General features: G+C 34.8%; 1 protein-coding gene and 1 non-coding gene across 11 annotated transcripts in view; both read left to right on the forward strand.

The window, feature by feature from the left end:
- Positions 1-20,123, forward strand: part of TBCK (TBC1 domain containing kinase) — a 404,858-nt gene that overhangs the window by 165,672 nt on the left and 219,063 nt on the right. For 8 of the 10 annotated variants that reach the window (XM_053217079.1, XM_027061941.2, XM_027061938.2 and 5 more), the window contains one exon: positions 12,479-12,654. The exons of 1 other annotated variant lie outside the window; for it this stretch is intronic. In XM_053217079.1, the coding sequence (XP_053073054.1) occupies positions 12,479-12,654 (176 nt within the window). Of the gene's footprint in view, positions 1-12,478; positions 12,655-20,123 lie in introns of those variants that run through there. One more of the 10 variants, XR_003420996.2, reaches the window with a different exon arrangement.
- Positions 8,811-8,942, forward strand: LOC113600943 (small nucleolar RNA SNORA71). Its single transcript, XR_003422058.1, has one exon. It is a non-coding gene; the product is annotated as a small nucleolar RNA SNORA71 (small nucleolar RNA).

Here is a 20,123-nt window from a genome sequence, read left to right on the forward strand (position 1 = left end):
GAGAGGTGAAATATCTCCAAAATAATATTGTATATTAGAGGGAAAATTTTGCTCTCTTTACAGAAATTTAGCTTCTACACAATTTTTCAGGAGCACATCTTGGAAAATTTTAGCATAAAATCCCTAATCACTGAAAAAAATATCTCCATTCTTCTTTGTGTTTCATATTCATGTACATTATCTCTCTTTTATTTGAGGGAGAAAAATGTTCTGTCTAGTATGAGAGCTATATTATGCAGCTTCCAGAGCATGACAGTTTTATTTCAAACTCCATTTCAGATGCTGTATTTCTGTATCTTAGAAATAGTAACCTCTCCCTTTTCTCTCTAAAAACATGAGGGAGAAATGAAAACACCAGAATGCTACAGAAACAATGTATGATTTTAAATATGTGGATAAAAATATCTTTGTCAATTGATAAGGTTTTTGAAGGTAATTTTTCTTTGTTAAATTCCTTGGAGAATGATAGTTAATGTCTGTCTGTGGCATTTGTAAAAGTCTGTCCCTTTTCATACATGAGTTTAAAATATCTAATCCTAAGAAAGCAAGCAGTCTATTTGTTGTAGACATACCAAATAATGAGAATTGATGGGTATTACCCTTAAAAAAATCTCAACTTTATATATTTCCAAGCCTTATTAATAGTTTGTATGATTTAATTTTAATTTCTCAGCAGTGTATAGATGTGCATACCAAAACTAGGGATTTTTTCCTGCCATGTTTTTTTTTTCCTTTTTCTTCAAATTGTTTATCTTTTCTCATGACTTAAACTGTAATTTTTATGCTGATAACTCCAAAAGTATGACTCTAGCCATGACTTCTCTCAAATACCAGTGTCTGTCTCTAACTGCATTCTCAGCCCTTCATCTTATAGACCCTCCGCAACCTCAATTTCACAAATCCAAATCTGAACTTTTCTTACCCTTATTTATTGCTTGCCACTGTTACCATCATTTCCCCTAACCACCGTGTGCAAAACTTCAGAGCCATCATTTACTCATCCCTGTCCTTTATCTTCCATATATTTTCTTACAGTGCTTTTCATATGTCTTCTTTTCTTCCTTTACCCTTTCATTAATATACCCAATTTTACTGAATAGCCACTGAATTCTAGGCTCTCAGCTAAGCAGTGGAAGTGTAAAAACAAATAAGTCTTGGTCCCTGCTTTCAAGGAGCTCATGGCATATTGGAAGAGACCATTATCAGTATGGGGTAGGGACTGTAAACCTGATAAATTCAGGCTAGATACTTGTGAACTCAACTTGTGAACTAAATTTGAAAATTCTTTCAAAATGAGTGTAGCATCCTGACTGAAATTTCTGCCCCATTCATACCAGGCTGAATTGAAGAAAAAAGTGGATTTTAAATGATACAGGCTTTATTCAGCATATCTCCAGGATGTAGAACCAAAACCTTAGAGAAGTAGAATCAAAACCCCTTTCCACTGTGTGTGACAAAATTGCCTTATACACAATATGCATGAAAACCCCAGTTCTTTACTTGGTCACCTCCTGTTTATCCTTTTATTCTCAACCCAAATGTTACATTTTCAAGGAAGTGTTCCTAATTGTCCACTTTCTCCTGGACAAATGAGCCATTTCTTCTGTCTCCTTACAGAAACCAAGTTTCAGCGAATTCAGGAATGAATGGGAAGGAAAAAGTAGAGATGAAAAGGAGACAAAGGGATAGTAGCTAGACAAGGATTCGCCCCTTGGAGAGTAATTTTATTATTTATTATTTGTTGTTTTAATGTATCTTTCACTGTGGATTGGAAGAAAATTGGATGTGTTTGTAGACTAAGAAAAAGTAGTGGAAAGGGAAAGACTGAAGGAAAAAAAAGAATAGTGAAGAAAACAAAACTCTCAGTTTCCAATGTCATCATTTAATCCAGATCATAAAATTCACTTTCTACCAAGACTCTCCCTATCATTTTTCCCATCTCTATTTCATCCTTCAATACAAAGCCAAATTAGTCTTCCTAAGATCTTGTTGTTAACATGTGACACATTCCTCCAAAAATCCTACAGCACTTATCTCCTCATTATTATATCCTCAAGCTTCTTCATCTTTCAGAGCCCTCATCATCTGTCCCTTACCTACCTAATCAATAGTTTCCCTCTAATTGCCAGAGTGGATGCTCAGCTCAGTAAGACTAGTCTGTTCATGGTCTATTGAGTATAAGTTCTGCACCTATTGAGTATAAGTTCTGCAAGAACAAGTATCTTTGTTTTGTTCATTAATGTATCCCAAGCTCAATGCATGGTACCTAGTAGGTGCTCAGTAATTATGGAACATTTCCTTGTTCATTCACATTTCAGAACTCTTACAGTTATGCACTTATTCACACTCTTCTTTCTCTCTTCTACTTATCTAAACCCTACTGATTTTTCCTAACTCAAGTCCTACTTACTCCACCTATATTTTGCTAACTACTCCTGCCCATATTGTGTTTCTTCCTTTCTCTGAATTCTCATACTATGTACCTGTGATTTCATACATGGAATCTTATAAGAGACATAGTGTAATAATGTGTTTAAGAGCTCAAACTCCAGAGCCAGGCTGATCCAATTTGAATTCTGCCTGTTATTTACTGATTATGTATTACTTACTGATTATTTGACTTATCTGTGCCCCAATTTCCTCATATATAAAATGAACAAAATAATAAAACCTATCTCATAGTATTGTTGCGAGACTTAAATGAGTTCATGTATGTCAAGTGTTTATCACAGTGACTAACACATAGTAAGCCCTATATAAATGTTTCCTGTCATTGTATAGTTTTACTGCTTCATTTATGTCAGTCTTGCCTTTCCAGCCAAACTATAGGCTCTCTGAGGTGGAAATGATACTTTATCTCTCTCAAGATGGCCAGAACAGGCTAGTTAAATATTTGTTAATTGATGATTTATTCAAAATTAGACAATAACAAGACTACTTTACCATGAAATTTAAGCTGCTTCATTTGGGATCCAATTTTTAATAACAACTTATTTTATATAAAGATCTACAGTCCAACAAATATTTTTATATCTTTTATACTGATTGATTCTTACAGTATATTTGTGAAGTAAATAAGGCAAGTGTCATTCTTACTATACAGCTTAAGAATTAAGGTCAGGAAAGATGTCTACTACCCTTCCTCTTAGCACTGCCATGTTTCCCTACTTCTTGCCTGCTCAGAGAGGCCAGATTAGTAAGTCTTCTGTGTAAGCAGACCTTCTTCTATAAAACAGAATGTCAGCTACCTCTTCTCGCAGGTCTGCCCAAATCTTAAAAATGATTGTCATCGGCACTTGCCCTCGTTTGCTTTGTGAGGGGGTGGGTTTGAATGTCCAGAAACACCCACCCCACTACCCTGTGGGTTGGGAAGGGAAGTGCATCTGATCTTAAACACTGATCTCTCCACAAAGTTGAGTCCTCCCCAAACTAAATCTCCTTATATAGGCTGGGAGGAAAGGGGTTGCTGGGGTGGTAGTTTGAAATCGTAAAGTCACTTTCTGTTCCTCTTCAGTTAGCCCTAGGGGAAGTGGTGGTGGCTTTTGTTGCTGGCTTCTGTTATTTGATAGCATTTTAGAGCCTCTTTGTTTCAACAAAGGGACAACATCACTCCGTATCCTGTTACACATTCATGCAATTATTTATCAGATATCTTAGCACCTTTGCTGGGCAGTGCCCTATTATACTTGCTATGGGAGATAAAAAAAGAAATATAATAAATTTAAGCTATTGAGGTACTTGGCTCTGTGTTGTCATCAGCATGTTCATATCGATCCAGTCTCTCTCCTAGAAACATTATATGTCACTTGGGGAAAAAGAAAAAAAAAATTTGAGTAGACTTTTGCTTTTACAAGTTGTCCTCAAGAAAAAGTATATTTTTATTGTGTTGAAATACGAATTATTAAATAACATGGTTAACTTGTGATGTTCCTTGCCTCATAAGTGTACTCTTCCTAGTTTGATTCATATTTCCACCTTTCTTTTAGAAGATTATTTTAGTATTCCAGTTACTATTCCAATTCCAATTGTTCAGATTTAATAGTCTTTTCAAAGAATTTTTTTGCTTAACATTCAGATTGATCTCTCTATAGGAAATATATACAATGTATGTCACTTTCTATGCTGTCTTATTTTAAGTTCTTGAATCACAAAGTAGACATTTAATAAATGTTACTTGGCTTTCAAAGTGAAGAGACTCTAGATTGACTCAAAGAACTGGGACTGTAGCCAGTCTAAGGTCATCCTGTCCCTGACAAAAACTCTTAAAAGCTTCAAGAAACTATCAACTGTATCTCATATCCCCTGAGAACAGCACTACTGGCCTCATTTGTTACCCAGGTACAGTAAGTAGCTTTTGGAATACTTACTTTCCAAATGGCCTTAGAGAAGCTAATTTTTTTTAATGTTTATTTGTTTTTGAGAGAGAGAGAGAGAATGTGATCAGAGTAAGGACAGAGAGAAAGGGAGACAGAGGATCTGAAGTGAGCTCTGTGCTGACAGCAGACAGCCTGATGCGAGGCTTGAACTCAAAACCTCTGAGATCATGACCTGGGCTGAAATCAGATGCTTAACTGACTGAGCCACACAGGTGCCCTGAGAGGCTAATTTTTCATATTAAGATTTTCTCTTTCTCTCACCTTCCCCCTAAACACTCACTCACACACACACACACACACACACACACACACACACACAGCATTATAAATGAAAACTGCTTCCTTCTATAAGAGTTATTTTTATTATTAATCTTCTAATATACATTATAAGTATGATCACATATGGACTTGTTTCTGAATACAGAATCAAAATAAATTATTCTGAAAGGAAATAAAATTGTTACTAGGAAAAATATCAGCCTTTTAGGCAGCAGTCTGTTAAATAATTTGCACTATCTTATGTTAAACTAGGAAATATATTGTAATTATTTAGTGATAATGTAATTTACATTTATGTTGGTACATATTTGGAAAAGCATATTATATAATTCTTCCACGTGGCCAATAGACCCTTTTCTCAAAATTCTTCATACATTTGATGAAGAATTAGATAAACATTAGTTTATTCAAATATCTATTCATACAAAAGCCAGAGTAGTCCTTAACCAATGAAATATTCTGGTGAAACACAAACACTTTTTATCTAATTGTCTATATTAATTTTTGCATGTCTCCTTTCCAAATTGAATGCATGAAAGCCTGTCCTACTTGCTGATCTCTTTGTTATCATTTTTTAAAAATTTTATCTGATTTTAAGAGTAATAGTGACTTTATTGTTTTTCTTTAACATCTCTACATGTTCTTCACTGCCAGATCTGATTACCTATAATGGTGAATATAGCCATAAGTTCTCATTTATAAGCCTTTTTACAATGCTATAAATATTTGATAAGAATTGCTTTCAGACAGCTTATATTCATAGTTATAAAGAATTTAAGAAAGTTATATCATAATGCTGTATTAAAACAAATCTCATTTTTCTAAATTTAAAAATTTTAAGTATCTCATACTTAATAAAACTTAATCACAGAAGAGCATTAAGAGAAAAAGTAAAATGAGTTTCACTAACTCACAGATAACCACTTTTACAGTGTCTCCCAAACTGGTGTCATTGTGAACTTATCATTTTTAGGGCCTTTTTCCCTTGGTAATCTATCCTGAAATTTTCCTCTATGAACAATTTTTCTAAAACATGATTTTAATGGATGAATGGTATTTTTTTTTATTTGTTTAACGTTTATTTATTTTAGAGAGAGAGAGGGGGGGGGAGGGAGAGCACGAGTGGGCGAGGGGCAGAGAGAGAAGGAGACACAGAATCCAAAGCAGGCTCCAGGCTCTGAGCTGTCAGCACAGAGCCCGACACTGGGCTCGAACTCACGACCCGTGAGATCATGACCTTATGTTGCTTAATTTAATTTTTACAATAACCTCGAGGAGATGTTGTAATCTTGAGAGGAACAGTGACCTTTGGTCAACACACATAGCCAGGCCAAGGTAAATTCTCAAGTAGGGAATCAGAGGAATAAATATCCTGACCTCACTGTCCTGTCGTTTGTACTCACTTAAAAGCCGGAGGAGCTGGGTCTGTCTTGATGTAGTCCAAATGGGTTACTTACCAGACCAGACAGCAAAGTAGAAACCGGTGGGTAGTGAATCTGGAGGGGCAAACAGAAGATATCCCGAACACTTACCTACTTTTTGCACTTCTGATTGTGAATCCATTTTTGTATTTCTGAAATTAGTGAGGTAAACTTTTTTGTTATTACCTATTTATATTTCTTTTGTCAATATATGTATATATCTCTGCTCCTTTTTCAAATAAGCAGATTTTTGTTCTTATTGATTTATTTATTTAAAATAGCTCTTTGTATATTAAAGACATTAATTTTTTTTACATATATCATCCTTCTTTAAGAGCTCAGCCTTTGCTATATGCTTATAAGTATTTCTCGTCATCAATACTTTTCTCACCCTATTGTGATTCCACTTTATACATAATTATTTATTCCACCTATTAGTCATTTTGCTATATAGTATAAGATAAAAACATAACTTTATTTTCATCCAGTTACTAAGTTATGCCAACACTGTGTTGTAAATAATACATCCTTGCCCCAGTGATTGACATGGCATCCTGTTCTTTTAGCAAATACTTAACGCATATTTGAGCCTATTCCTGTTACCGTATTATGTCCTGTTAATCTTTTGGTCTATTCTGGTGCAACACCATACTATTAATTTTGTACAGTTTTAATACATAACAATGTATTTTATTATTTTTGAACATTTTCTTGACATTCTCACCTATTTGGTCTGTCAAATAAATTTTACAATTTACATTTCAAAATCGGGAAAAAAAAGATCCTATTTAGGAGTTTGATAAAATTGTCATATATTAATACATTGCTCTGAAGAAAAATAAAGGTCTTATAATATTGACTGTTTCTTTCCAGATAGCATCTTATATCTGCCAGTTTTTTCAAATGCCCACCACAAAACTTTTATTTTCTTTAAATGTAATCTACTTATTTCTAAATGTTTTATTTTGGAAAAATATTTTGATATTGTGAATGAAAACTTTTGCTCATTATGTTTTCTGACTCACTTCTCCTGCCATATAATGATTTCATGGTATGTATATTGTAACTAAACCCTCACCAAACTCTTACCAATTTTATTAGAGTTTCCTTTAATTATTCTGAATTTCTAAGAAGACTATTGCATCACCTAAAAATAAAAATAATTTATTTCTTCTTTTCCAATATTTGTACCCCTTATTTATTTTTCTTAGTGTCTCAATAGCAACTTCTATAAAAATAATAAATAATAAGCCTGATAGCTATATTTTAATAAGTCTGCCTCTGTGGTTCATCATTAAGTAGAATGTCAAATATTTGCAATGAATAACATCTTTCATCACCTAATTAACATTCTTTCTGATACATATTTACCATGAGTTTCTTTTTTTCAAAAATTGAGAATAAATGCTGAGTTTTATCACATATGGCCTTATGTCAATTATAGTGATGTTACATACTTTATGTCCTTTGACTAATTAAAGGTGATGGATTATTTTAAAAATTGTCCTAAGGTTGAACCATTCTTACTGGAATATGCCCCTACTTGGTTGTATAGTATGTCATTCTTTCAAGTTGGTAACTGCATTCAGTTTTATAGTTTTGAGATTTTAAAAAAATCTTTATTCATAAGAAGTATTGTATGTGTGTGTGTGTACATTTAGTGCTATCTTTGTCAGATTTAAGTATTAGTTTAAGGTAGCTTCATAAAATGCCCTCGGGCACTTCAGTGTTTCCTTTGCCTTGGAACAGTTATTATATGGATTCCCTTTGAGAATGAGACAGAATTGTTTGAGGAAAAAATGTGTTTGGCACATTTTTCCCCACTTTATAGATGAAACAACTGGGCAGAGAGGTTATATATCACACCCAAAGTCATATACTGATAAGTAAGATGACCAAGATTTGAATCCAGATAGTCTGACTCCAAAGTCTGTGGTCTCCTCCACAGACAGGGATTAATTCATAAAGGGCTTTCTATGCTATGCTGAGGAATTCTGACTTCATTCTATCAATGGTTAGAAGTCATTGAGGTGTTTTTAATTATAAAAGTTACATGATCAGATTTTTATTTTTAACTCAAATCATATTTGGAAGATGGATTAAAAGGAATGATTGTAGGTGAACAGGGAAGCAGAGAAAAGGGGAGAGAGAGAAAAAGAGGCAAACAACATCCAAGTCCATGTAAGAGATGATGAAGCCTTGAGATAGGGCAGTGAATCAGGGAACATATTCAAGAGGCTTTTTGGTGGAACTTGGGGATATGTTAGATGGGAGTGAGGAATAAGGAAAAACAAAGTGTCTATGATTATTTCCAGATTTCTCTCTTGATAACCAGGTTAAAGTTAGTGCCAGGATCCATGACAGGAAATATGGGAAAAGTGTTCTAGATACCAGCCCTGTATTCTCAGAATTAAAATGCCTTTATAATGAAGAGCCCTTACATATAAAACATAAGTGTATACAGCTATACTTTTATGGTTCCTGGTTACATACTCACCATAAAGATATACAGACATACTCTCATTAAAAGTCTACCATTTCAGACTCTCAGGTATCATCACAGAGTCATTTGCCCAGTAGTTTAATGTACACAGCAAAATGCCTGTCTTGTAACCAGGTTTAGGTTTTTCCTTGCTTGGTTAGGATTATCACTAATATGTCCAGCTAGTCATTTCAGACCATTCTATTGAAAGATGATTTTTTTTTCAGTAACACTGCTAAATAAATGGAGTCCACCTGCATTCGAAAGTGATCATGGTCTGTGTCCTGCTCATTGATATAGTTCAGGGAGAGGAGTTGCTGAAAGCACTTCCCCATGTTTGGAGGGTCCACTCCTGTCCCTTCCAAACTCTGGAGCTTTCTCGCACTTCTCCCCACTACCTTTCAGGTGCCTCCTGGCACCTGCTATCTTACCACACGCTCTCTGTGCCTGACTCAGTGTGGTTTCTGTGCATCTCTAAAAAGGGAGAACGAGAGTGGGTCCTGCCTCAGTGAATGACTGAGTTGGTGTGGAGCCACAGCTGTGGTCTTCTGACACTGGTCTCTAATTTTGGCAGCCCTGTATCCTATTCTGCCCCTGCATTTGAGGTGATTACAGGCTGCCTATGTCCGGGTCATTGCAAAGGAAAAGTTGCAAGGTTTTCTTTATGTTCAGAGGTTCTAAAACAGGACAGCCTTAGGTGACCAAACATAAGGTAGATGGAGGGAGGCAGGCTTTCAGTGCATTCGACTCCTAAGACCTAGATTTTTCCAATGTTTTCCTGTTGATGAGCATAGCAGTTTCTTGGACATGTAAGCAGTGCCAAGTGCTTCTTGTCCTCTATAGGAGTGTCTTTTGACTGCTGTTCCATGTATGTGAGAGGCGACCTCAGGGAGAACCTGGATCAGGAGGTCTCAGGCAGGTCTGCATGTGCTGAGGCTCCACAAGAAGTGTCATCTTATCAGCCAAGCCAAGCACTAGGCCATGGGGCCCTGAGGTCAGCCTTAGTTCCAGAAACTATTGAAGTAAGTCCCAAAGACATGAGTCATTAGCCCTTGGATTTGCTAATACTTCTCTCCAAGATTCTTTTGGTGTTGTTTGTGGACACCAGAGGGGCAGAGATTAGAGAAGGAGTTCACACATGAAGCATCCCCCGAGTGCCTCCCGCTGTCCACTCAGAGTATCATGGATCAACTCTTCACACAGGAGATCAGAGGGAAAGACCTGGGGCTGGGGCCAGGGTCCACTTCAGCTGGCTCTGAGTCTTGACAACAATAACCAGAGAGGCCATAAACAGGGAAGGCCTGTTCCATGTCCCTCTGCTATACCTAGAATGACTTGAATGACCAAGAATTTTTCTCTTGAATTGCAGCTGCTCATTGCTTTTCCTCTCCACCTAAACATTCAATAAACTTTACAGACTTGAAAAAAAATTCTGACCCTAGGTTGACTACAAAATATGAATTTTTTTAAAGAAGTAGTTCTCAGACAAATTGGCTTGTGATATTTGGATGTCTAACCTTAATATACATTGTGTGTGTATGTGTGTGTGTGTGTATATATATATATATATATAAAGTATATATATATATAATATATATAAGTATATATATTATATATATATAAATATATATATTATATATTATATATATATATAAAATTCTCAGGCAGAAATGATAAACTAATAGATATTTCCAGAGTTGTTCTACAGTTATCTTAAGTTCTTATTCAATATCCATAAACAAAGTGCCATGAATTTGAAACCCAGTCACACAGGAAAATGCCAAGATCAATGATACTAAATGAGAAAGAAAAATTGTACAAAGGAAGTTTTATTTTTATACCTCTAGGTGGAAATTGTACAACGAATAGTAAAATTGCATATAAAATTATCTTAATAAAAGAAAAACTAGATTCTGTATTTTAATATTATAAGTATTTTCTTTTTAAAGCAAAGTAGTTTAATTTGCCCTAATTTACTAATCTCCTAAAATTAATTTGCAGAGGAACTTGCATGAATCATATTGAAGTTCTTCACTGATTTACACTCACACAATTTCAGAAAGTTCTGAATTTGTCAGTGATTCCTGTCTTCTGTTTTAACCATTTTACGTAGCAATTGCTCTTTGAGAAACTCCTTATATACGATACATTTGATTGGAACCAATGCCAAGGTCAAATCTTTCTTCAATCAGTTCTTCATGGAGAATATGTTGGTCAAATTCCCTGTCAAATTCTCTTCTTCATCAGCCAGGGCACATCTTTTATTCAGACAAAACGTCAGTTTGAAATGCTGCATTCATCACTAAATGACTAAAAGCAGAACTAGGGTAATCAAAAGTTCTTTATCTTCATAATGTACGACTTCATGTGAAGGCTGTGAAAAATACCTATTGAGATTGCACTCTAACAAAAAAGGATATGGAAGCATTGATTGTATGGCTTGCTGATTTTAAAGCTCTTTTATCTTTCTGAAAGACTTTTAATTTCAGAATGTTTAAGTAGATTTAATTCATAATATTAAAAAATTAAAATTTCTAATGTCTCTTTTTTATTAAGAGCCATAAACCCACAAAGTTTAGCAATTTCCATTTCTATTTAAAAGCTAATGAAGTGGGAGAAAATGTGCTTTACCACTAAAGAATTTACAGCATAGTAAGGGAAACCCAGGGGATAAGAGCTAACATTGAAATTACAACTGAAAATAAGTGTCTCTTATTTTCTGATGGTTACCAGAGGGGAGGTAAGTGGTGGGGATGGGTGAAATAGGTGATGAGGATTAAGGAGTGCACTCATGATGAGCATGGGGTGATGTATGGAAGTGCTGAATCACTGTATTGTACACCTGAAACTAATATTACACTGTATGTGAATTAAATGGAATTTAAAAACTTTTAAAAAAGTTTTTTTTTTAAAGTTTGTCTGATAAGTGATCCATATGCTTTATTCTCTCCTGCCTAGAAATTCTAAATTGGAAATTCTAAGTGTGGTAGCCCACAGAATTGCAAAAGGAGAGAAAATGAGTAAATGAGATAATAGACTCAGCTTTGAAAACTTATTAAGCATATAAATAAATCTGTTCTTTTTGATCCCTACGTTTCAACCAAGTGAATTTTGAAAGTTCTTAAATTCCTAAGTTATGTTAAATAAGTTTTCTGGAGTGACTACTAGTGCTCCATAAATTATGTTAAATTGAGTCAAGTTGTATTGCATTGCCTTTTGTAGGGAGAAAATCCCTCTCCCTATGAAATAACCTGGAAAACAATTGTAAATAGCCCATGGTCTGAATCAGTCTTACAGCAGGTAGTAGTCACATAGGCCAAAAAACTAGTTTGATTGTCTGGAATCTGATTTTACCTCCTTCACAATTAAGATGCATTGTCAATTTTGTTCACTATCTAAGAAAGCATTATGTTGCTCTGCATTCTTCTCTGAGAATCTAATTTTACTCAAGTATCCATATATAACATAAATTATGTTACAAAAGTCTAATATGTATATTAGAACCAGGTTCTTTAATTAGTATCTATACTGAGTTACAAGGCAATTTCTTATATCACCAGAGTTTTAATTAATGTGATTCACAACAATAGTAATTATGCTTGAAAAAAGTGAAATGTGCTTAAAGGAGCTATCTTCAAAGATACACAGTGCTCTCATAAGGAAAAATCTGCCTCATCTGTATCACATTTGAGCCAGGAGCTTGTAGTGAAGCAAAAGAATAATGGCTTACTCTCTGTATGAGTAAGTAAACCTCAATAGTAAGGAATACAGTTGCACAGTAGATCACTAATGTGAGATACAGTTTCCTGTACTATGTGCTATAGTGATTGATATCAAGAGCCTAAAGATATTCTGTATTGGCTATAGTTTGTCTGTCTATAATACTCTCAATATTTGTGTTGCTTGTATGTTTTTTTCAGTCAAGAGAATCCATCCCATTAAATGACCTAAAGTCAGAAGTATCACCCAGGATTTCAGCAGAGGACCTGATTGACTTGTGTGAACTCACAGTGACAGGCCATTTCAAAACACCCACGAAGAAGACAAAGTCCAGTAAACCAAAGCTCCTGGTAGTTGACATCCGGAACAGTGAAGAGTATCCTTCACACTTGTGGTTTTAAAGGGTGGTACTGCCTCATTCATAAGGTTTTCTTTCCATTTAAAGGGTATGTGGTAAAAACAATGAACATATCTAGGATTCCTCTGAATTGAAATAGCTAAATAACTCTCAAAACTAGATGCCAGAATAGATTTGCATAGTATTTTATAACATTGCATGACCTTAAAACAGTTTCCAAACAACACCAGAATACAGGGATTTTTTTCTTTGTTTTTGTGTTTCTCTAGTGTATATTGCTGTTCATGGGGGCATTTGAATCCTTCTTGCTATAGATAAAATTTTGGCAAAGGTGAAGTGTATTTAGCTGGCGTATTCATAGCCTAGAAAGAGAGATTACCAGATGTCATCATTGAACTTATATTTATTATAATTTTCAAAATATTGTCTTAGTGAACATATTAAAGTATTTTTTTACTGACATTTTGCTATTAAATGTACCATAACTTCTTGGGATTTTGCTTGGCATTAAAGTATGAACAGTTACAAAATAGTAACAGTTTAATCTTTCTCCTTATGTCTTCATCTGTCAGATTCTCATGAAGCATCCCTTATTTCTCTGTACTCGAGAATCTAGGTAAATGGTTTTCAGACTTCTTTTTTAACAGGGTAACTCCCTTTTAAAATAAATTCTTTCTTAGAAATTCAGTATATAAAATGAAGAAATTTTAAGTGATTTTCTTCATTTGTTAATATTCACAGCATTTACTAAGTATAAATGAGAGTTATATGAAAATGAAGGTTAACAGATTGGTGGCTTCTCATATGCTAAAATTGGCATATCTATTTTCATCTGCATATTTTCAATCACAATTTTTGAAATGAAATTTTAAAATTAAATTTAAACTGTTCATTTGCAGAACTCTTGAAGCAATCCATAGAATCTTAGATTACTAAGAATACAGTTTGGGAGCCTGCTATTTCAAATGATACATCCCCATCTTTTTGTGAAAAGTTAACTACTTTTTATTTTCCATAAATTGCAAAAGACCACTAAGTTTAGAGAGAGTATAAGTGTTTATGTCCCTGGTTGTTAGGTCTTCAAGGACACTGGAAGTTCCTTCACAAAGTAGGTGAGTGGATTCCCAAAAGAAGCATTTAATTCCAGTTGACTGGTCAAGGACTCCTGCTCTAAAAGTTCTTATCTGTTAGGTCAAGGGTTTAAAATACATTCAATTTTTTAACTTTTTACTTTGTTTCTTTTGGTTATGCCTGTAGTAATAGTCTCTCATAAAACCATCAAAAAGCATAGTATTAGGGGTGCCTGGGTGGCTCAGTCAGTTAAGTGTCCGACTTCGACTAAGGTCATGATCTCATGGTTCGTGGGTTCGAGCCCTGCATCGGGCTCTGTGCTGACAGTTTAGAGCCTGTTTCCCTCTGTCTCTGCCCCTACCCTGCTTGTGCTCTCTCTCTCAAAGATAAATAAACATTAAAAAAAATTTTTTAAACATAGCATTATTGTGCCCTATTTTAAAGACTACTAAAATAATTAAAATAGCTTGTATTTAAGACTACTTATTAAGACAATTCTTCTGATACTTCCTTTCAAATAATTTAAATAACTATTGGAAATTTTAAAGTACACACCATATGAAAGTGACATTCAAACCAAGGTTTTTCAAACCTTATAGTCAACTCTCCTTTAGTTTCTTCAGGATAAATATAAATAGAACAGCAGAAAGCAGAGCAGCTAGCCTGATCATTGTTATCTGATGAGTATGGATGAGTTGCCTAAAGTAGGAATGCCTTTATGTCATCTTGCAATACGTGGCTCAAAGTTGCAACTAGGCAGACCTGGGTTGTTGTTTTAGTCTTTACAATTGCAGGCTGAACAGAAAAAAATCCGTATTGCTTTGTGCCATTTTGTGGGGATGTGGTCCCAAGGGAATAAAGAAAGAAAAATAGTCACCCATCTTTTATGACCCTCCCAAAGGACCCAACTTGTGAAATTTTCTAAATCCCATTTTGAAAGCCTGTTTTAAAACCAAAGTATTCTTAAAGCTGGGTTATTTATCTTCACAACATTTCTAAGTTGTTTTTATTTTGTTTCGTTTTTTGGTTTTTTGGTATCCTCTTATTTTATCACATATCTACTTTGTCTCACCTCTAAATACCAATTATTGGCACCTTTGTATCAATCAGTGCTTTGAGAGGAACCACAAGCTAAACTCTTTTCAAGAGTCATTGGGTGTCATTGGGTCTCGTCTAAGTATCAAGAATATAGTGAAGAGTGGAGAGCTGTGGGTTCTAAGAATCCTTTCCAATGAAGTATCTAAACTTCCTACCTACGGCTTTCCAGGGCTAAAAAACTGAGACCTCTTATATTCTCTAATGATGTACACCATTTGATTACATTATGAGGAAATAAATAACATTTTTTTCTATTAATCTTAAATTCTGCCCTCAAAGAATTAAAGATAAGGGGAAAGTGTGTTTCATAGTAATGAAGAGATTCATAAATTTAGTGCTTCAAATTAATATATTAGAGTGTGTTTTTTTATTTCTTCAGATGTCATCATTAATAGCAACCAATAAATATTCCTCTCTACTATACTATGGATAATTTTTTTAAGAAGATGGCATAAAATATAGTTCTTTTTCAGTAGGTTGCTTTTAATATGAAGAATATAAAACATGAAAATATTTTATGTGGAAAATAAATGAACAGTAAGGACATTTATGTATGAAGTGCTAAATGAGTAGTACAAACAAAAAGTGTATCAGCAAAAAAGTAATCTCTGGATAACAGAGGCAAGGTAGGGATAGGGCTAACGTCCTTATAATCTTTGCAGCCCCAGCACCAGGTGTGGCACCTAGAAAGTACCCAGAAACTACTTCTATAACGAAAACAACAGGGTGGAAGACACAGTGCCACAAGACTCCTACCGTTACTCTTCAAAGTTATAATATAAAGAAACAGTTGGCAATATGTAAGCCTTTTTACATTCTGTAAGTGATCCAGTGACTTTCTACCTTTAAAATCAGAAGCAAAACAGTACTTACAAGAAGTCAGTAGAATCAGAATTTAGAGCTACAAGCATTCATCTAATCTAACATTCGTTCCTTCAACACATATTTACTGGGTGTCTTGGTATATGATAGTCAGTAGCTAGTGTACTAGAGTTTGAGGATTTGTTGGTGAACAAAATGACAAGTTTCTTTCTCTCATGGAAACTGCATTTTAATTGGAGAGATAGATGTATATCTATCATATGACCTTAAACAGTAATAAATGCTATATATAAAAATAAAGCAGAGAAAGAGAATGACAGAGTTTTGTAAAGTACTCATGGAAAACCTCTCAAAAAAGATAATATTTTAGCAAAGCTAAATGATGTAAAGGGGAGGAATGTTCTAGGCAGAAGGAAGAACAGGGGCATTGACCCTGGTGTATGAACATGCTTGGCCATTTTGGACCAGCAACAATACCAGCAATGTAAGAGATTAAGTTAGAGGAGGTAAAATCACTGAAGCCAAGAGAAAGTATAGGATGGTCAGAAATCTCTGCAGTGTGGTTTTAGAGTTAGTAACATGTCCGCAATTCCTTGGATACCTGTAATTACTAACTTCTGAAAATCTACAATCTACAATAATGTACAGCTATAATTAAGCTCTCCCAGTGTGCCAAGCATGATGCTAGCCTTATGATGTAGATTCTGCTAATATGTCTATTTTACTGATGAAGAAACTGAGGCCTGAAAGGGCTGAGCAACTTGCCCAAGGCCATCTAACTGGCAGTAAGAGCTAAACTCATGCTCCTAAATTTTATGCAAGTGACTGTTTGGTCTCTGCATAGGGCTGTTAAGCATAAACAAGACTGAGACAAATGAGTGACTATAAATTAATGACTGAATGAGACATGTATTGATTCTAAACTGTGTGTTCAGATACTATACACATTCCTTCAAATCTTACACACAAACTAAGTTATTACTTTCAGCGCCTTATATAAGGGGGCCTAATCCCTAATAAACAAATCTGCCAGTTGTTGTCTTTATATAGATACGGACACAAATTCGAGGAAAAGTGAACTTTTGAGGGGGAGGGCAGGGTGGCGTGCCAGTTGAACTCTTACTTTAATGAATCAGTCAGCTATTCAATATGTTATCAAGCATCATATTTATGGTCAATTTTAAGTGCCGACTTGTCCAGGTATGGTGTCCAGATATTTGGTCAAACATTATTCTGGGTATTTCTTATTCTTTTTTTTAATCCTCTGCCTTTTATTCCCGTGACGTATTCATCCCATAACTGGAAGCCTGTATGCCTCTTGTATATTCTTACCTTCTTTATCATATATAAACTGACTATATAAGTATGGGTTTATTTCTGGGCTTTCTGTTTTGTTCCATTTATCTATATATACTTTTATGTGCCAGTACCACACTGTTTTGATTACTACAACTTTGTAGTATATCTTAAAACCTAGGATTGTGATACCTCTGGCTTTGTTCTTCTTTCTCAGAATTTCTTTGGCTAGTCAGACTCTTCTGTGGTTCCATACAAATTTTAGTATTATTTCTAGAAGTTTTGTGAAATACACTGCTGGTATTTTGATAGGTATTGCATTGAATCTGTAGATTGCTTTAGGTAGCATGGAAATTTTAATATTAATCCTTCTAATCCATGAGCATGGAATATCTTTCCATGTGTTTGTGTCATCTTCAATTTCTTTCATCAGTGTTTTATGGTTTTCAAAGTATAGGTCTTTCACCTCTTTAAGTTTATTCCTAAGTATTTTTTTTGGTTCACTTGTAAATGAAGTTGTTTTCTTAATTTCTCTTTCTCCTATTTTGTTGCTAGTATATAGAAATGCTACTGATTTTTTTAAATTTTTTAAGTTTATTTATATTCGAGAGAGAGAGAGAGAGAGTGAGCATGAATGGAGGAGCGGCAGAAAGAGACAGAGACAGAATCTGAAGCAGGCTCCAAGCTCTGAGATGTCAGCACAGAGCCTGACATGGGGCTGGAACTCACAAGTCATGAGATCATGACCTGAGATGAAGTCAGATCCTTAACAGACTGAGCCACCCAGGCACCCCGAGAAATGCTACTGATATCTCAGTGTTGATTTTATGTCCTGCAACTTGACTGATTTCATTTATTATTTCTAGTAGTTTTTTTTTTTTGGTAGTCTTTAAGATTTTCTATGTATAGTATTATGTCATCTGCAAATTGTGACAGTGTAACTTCTTCTTTACCAATATGGATGCCTCTTTTTTTTCCCCTTGTCTAGTTGCTATGACCAAGACTTCCAGTACTGTGTTTAATAAAAGTGGTGAGAGTGGACATCCTTGTCTCCTTCCTGATCTTACAGGAAAAGCACTCAGTTTTTCATCATTAAGTATGATGTTAACTGTGGGACTTTCAGATATAGCCTTAGTTATATGGAGATATGTTCCCACCAAGCTCACCTTGTTGAGAGTTTTTAACAATGAATGGGTGTTGAATTTTGTCAGATGCTTTTTTTGCATCTGTTGAGATGATCAGATGATTTTTATCCTTTGTGTTGATTTGTGAATATTGAATCATCCTTGCATCCCCAGAATAAATCCCACTTGAGAAAACTGAACTATTTTATTTTATTTTATTTTAATGTTTATTTATTTTTGAGACAGAGAGAGAGCATGAACGAGGGAGAGTCAGAGAGAGAGGGAGACACAGAATCGGAAACAGGCTCCAGGCTCTGAGCTGTCAGCACAGAGCCCGACATGGGGCTCGAACTCACAGACTGTGAGATCATGACCTTAGCTGAAGTTGGCTGCTTAACCAACTGAGCCACCCAGGCGCCCCTAAACTGAACTACTTTAAATATCGGATAGCAAAGTTGGAATACATTGAGGGATGCACGTTAGAAAGATATTTTTCTACTATAATGACTTAATTTATAAGATTTAATCCATTAAAAATATTCTTCTATTAAATCTTCCCAAAACCTATCATTAGATTTTGGTGTTTGAAAATTTAACAAATGAAAGCCTATTGAAATCCTTGTAATACTTTTTAAAGGAATTGTTTTTGTAGAGTATCTCTTTTTTTATTTGAATTTTCTTAGTTAACATACAGTGCAATATTGGTTTCAGGAGTACAATTCAGTGATTCATCACTTACATACAACACCCAGTGCTCATCACAACATGTGCCTTCCTAGTACCCATTACCCATCTAGCCCATGTGGGTAGAGAGAGGTAGGTAGGAGAGGTAGGTCCTCTCCATCGATCCTGTTTGTTGTCTATCATTTAGAGTCTCTTGTGGTATGTTTCCCTCTCTCCTCTTCCCCCTGCCCTTTTCATATGTTCATCTGTTTTGTTTCCTAAATTCCACGTATTAGTGAAATCATACGCTTTTTTTCATTATCAGATTGACTTATTTCACTTAGTATAATACATTCTATCTACATCTGCATCATTGCAAATGGCAAGATTTCTTTCTTTTTGATGGCTGAGTAATGTCTATCTATCTACACCACATCTTTTTTATCCATTCATCCGTCAATGGACATTTGGGCTCTCTCCATAATTTGGCTGCCTTTGATAATGCTGCTATAAACATTGGGATGCATATACCCCTTTGAATGTGTATTTTTGTATCCTTTAGGTAAATACCTAACAGTGTAATTGCTAGATCATAACGTAGTTCTACTTTCACTTTTTTGAAGAACCTACATACTGTTCTCCAGAGTGGTTGCACCACTTTGCATTCCTACCAACAGTGCAAGAGGGTTCTCCTTTCTCTGCTTCTTCCCCAACACCTGTTGTTTCTTGTATTATTAATTATAGCCATTCTGAGGATGTGAGGTGGTATCTCATTGTGCTTTTGATTTCTATTTCCCTGATGATGAGTGATGTTGAGCATCTTTTCATGTGTCTGTGAGATATCTGGATGTCTTCTTTGAAAAAGTGTCTATTAATGTCTTCTGATTTCTTAACTGGATTATTTGTTTTTTGGGTTGAGTTTGATAAGTTCTTTATAGATTTTGAATAGTAACCCTTTATCAGATATGTCATTTGCAAATATTTTCTCCCATTCTGCAGACTGTCTTTTAGTTTTGTTGTTTCCTTTGCTGTGCAGAAGCTTTTTATCTTGATGAGGTCCCAATACTTCATGTTTTCTTTTGTTTACCTTGTGTTGGGTAGCTCTTAATTCTGACCAAAGTAAGTATTTGCAATTAAACTCTGAGATTTATGTGACTTTACCTCTCTGTTTATGAAATTAATAAATATTTAATGCTAGTGTATTTTTTAAAATAATTTTATTTCTCCCTTGCCAACAAAATGTAGTCCTGTACATTGGGGGGGGGGGGGGGCGGGGAGAAACTAACACCTTTTCCTTCCCCCAAAGAAAATAAGTTACTTTTGAAGTATTGTTTATAATATTTCTCCAATTGTTTATAGTCTCTATATATAATTTTTATCCTCTATTTTGCTTTTATAGATCATTTAAATGGG

Source organism: Acinonyx jubatus, chromosome B1 (assembly GCF_027475565.1).
Source record: "Acinonyx jubatus isolate Ajub_Pintada_27869175 chromosome B1, VMU_Ajub_asm_v1.0, whole genome shotgun sequence".
NCBI lineage: Eukaryota > Metazoa > Chordata > Mammalia > Carnivora > Felidae > Acinonyx > Acinonyx jubatus.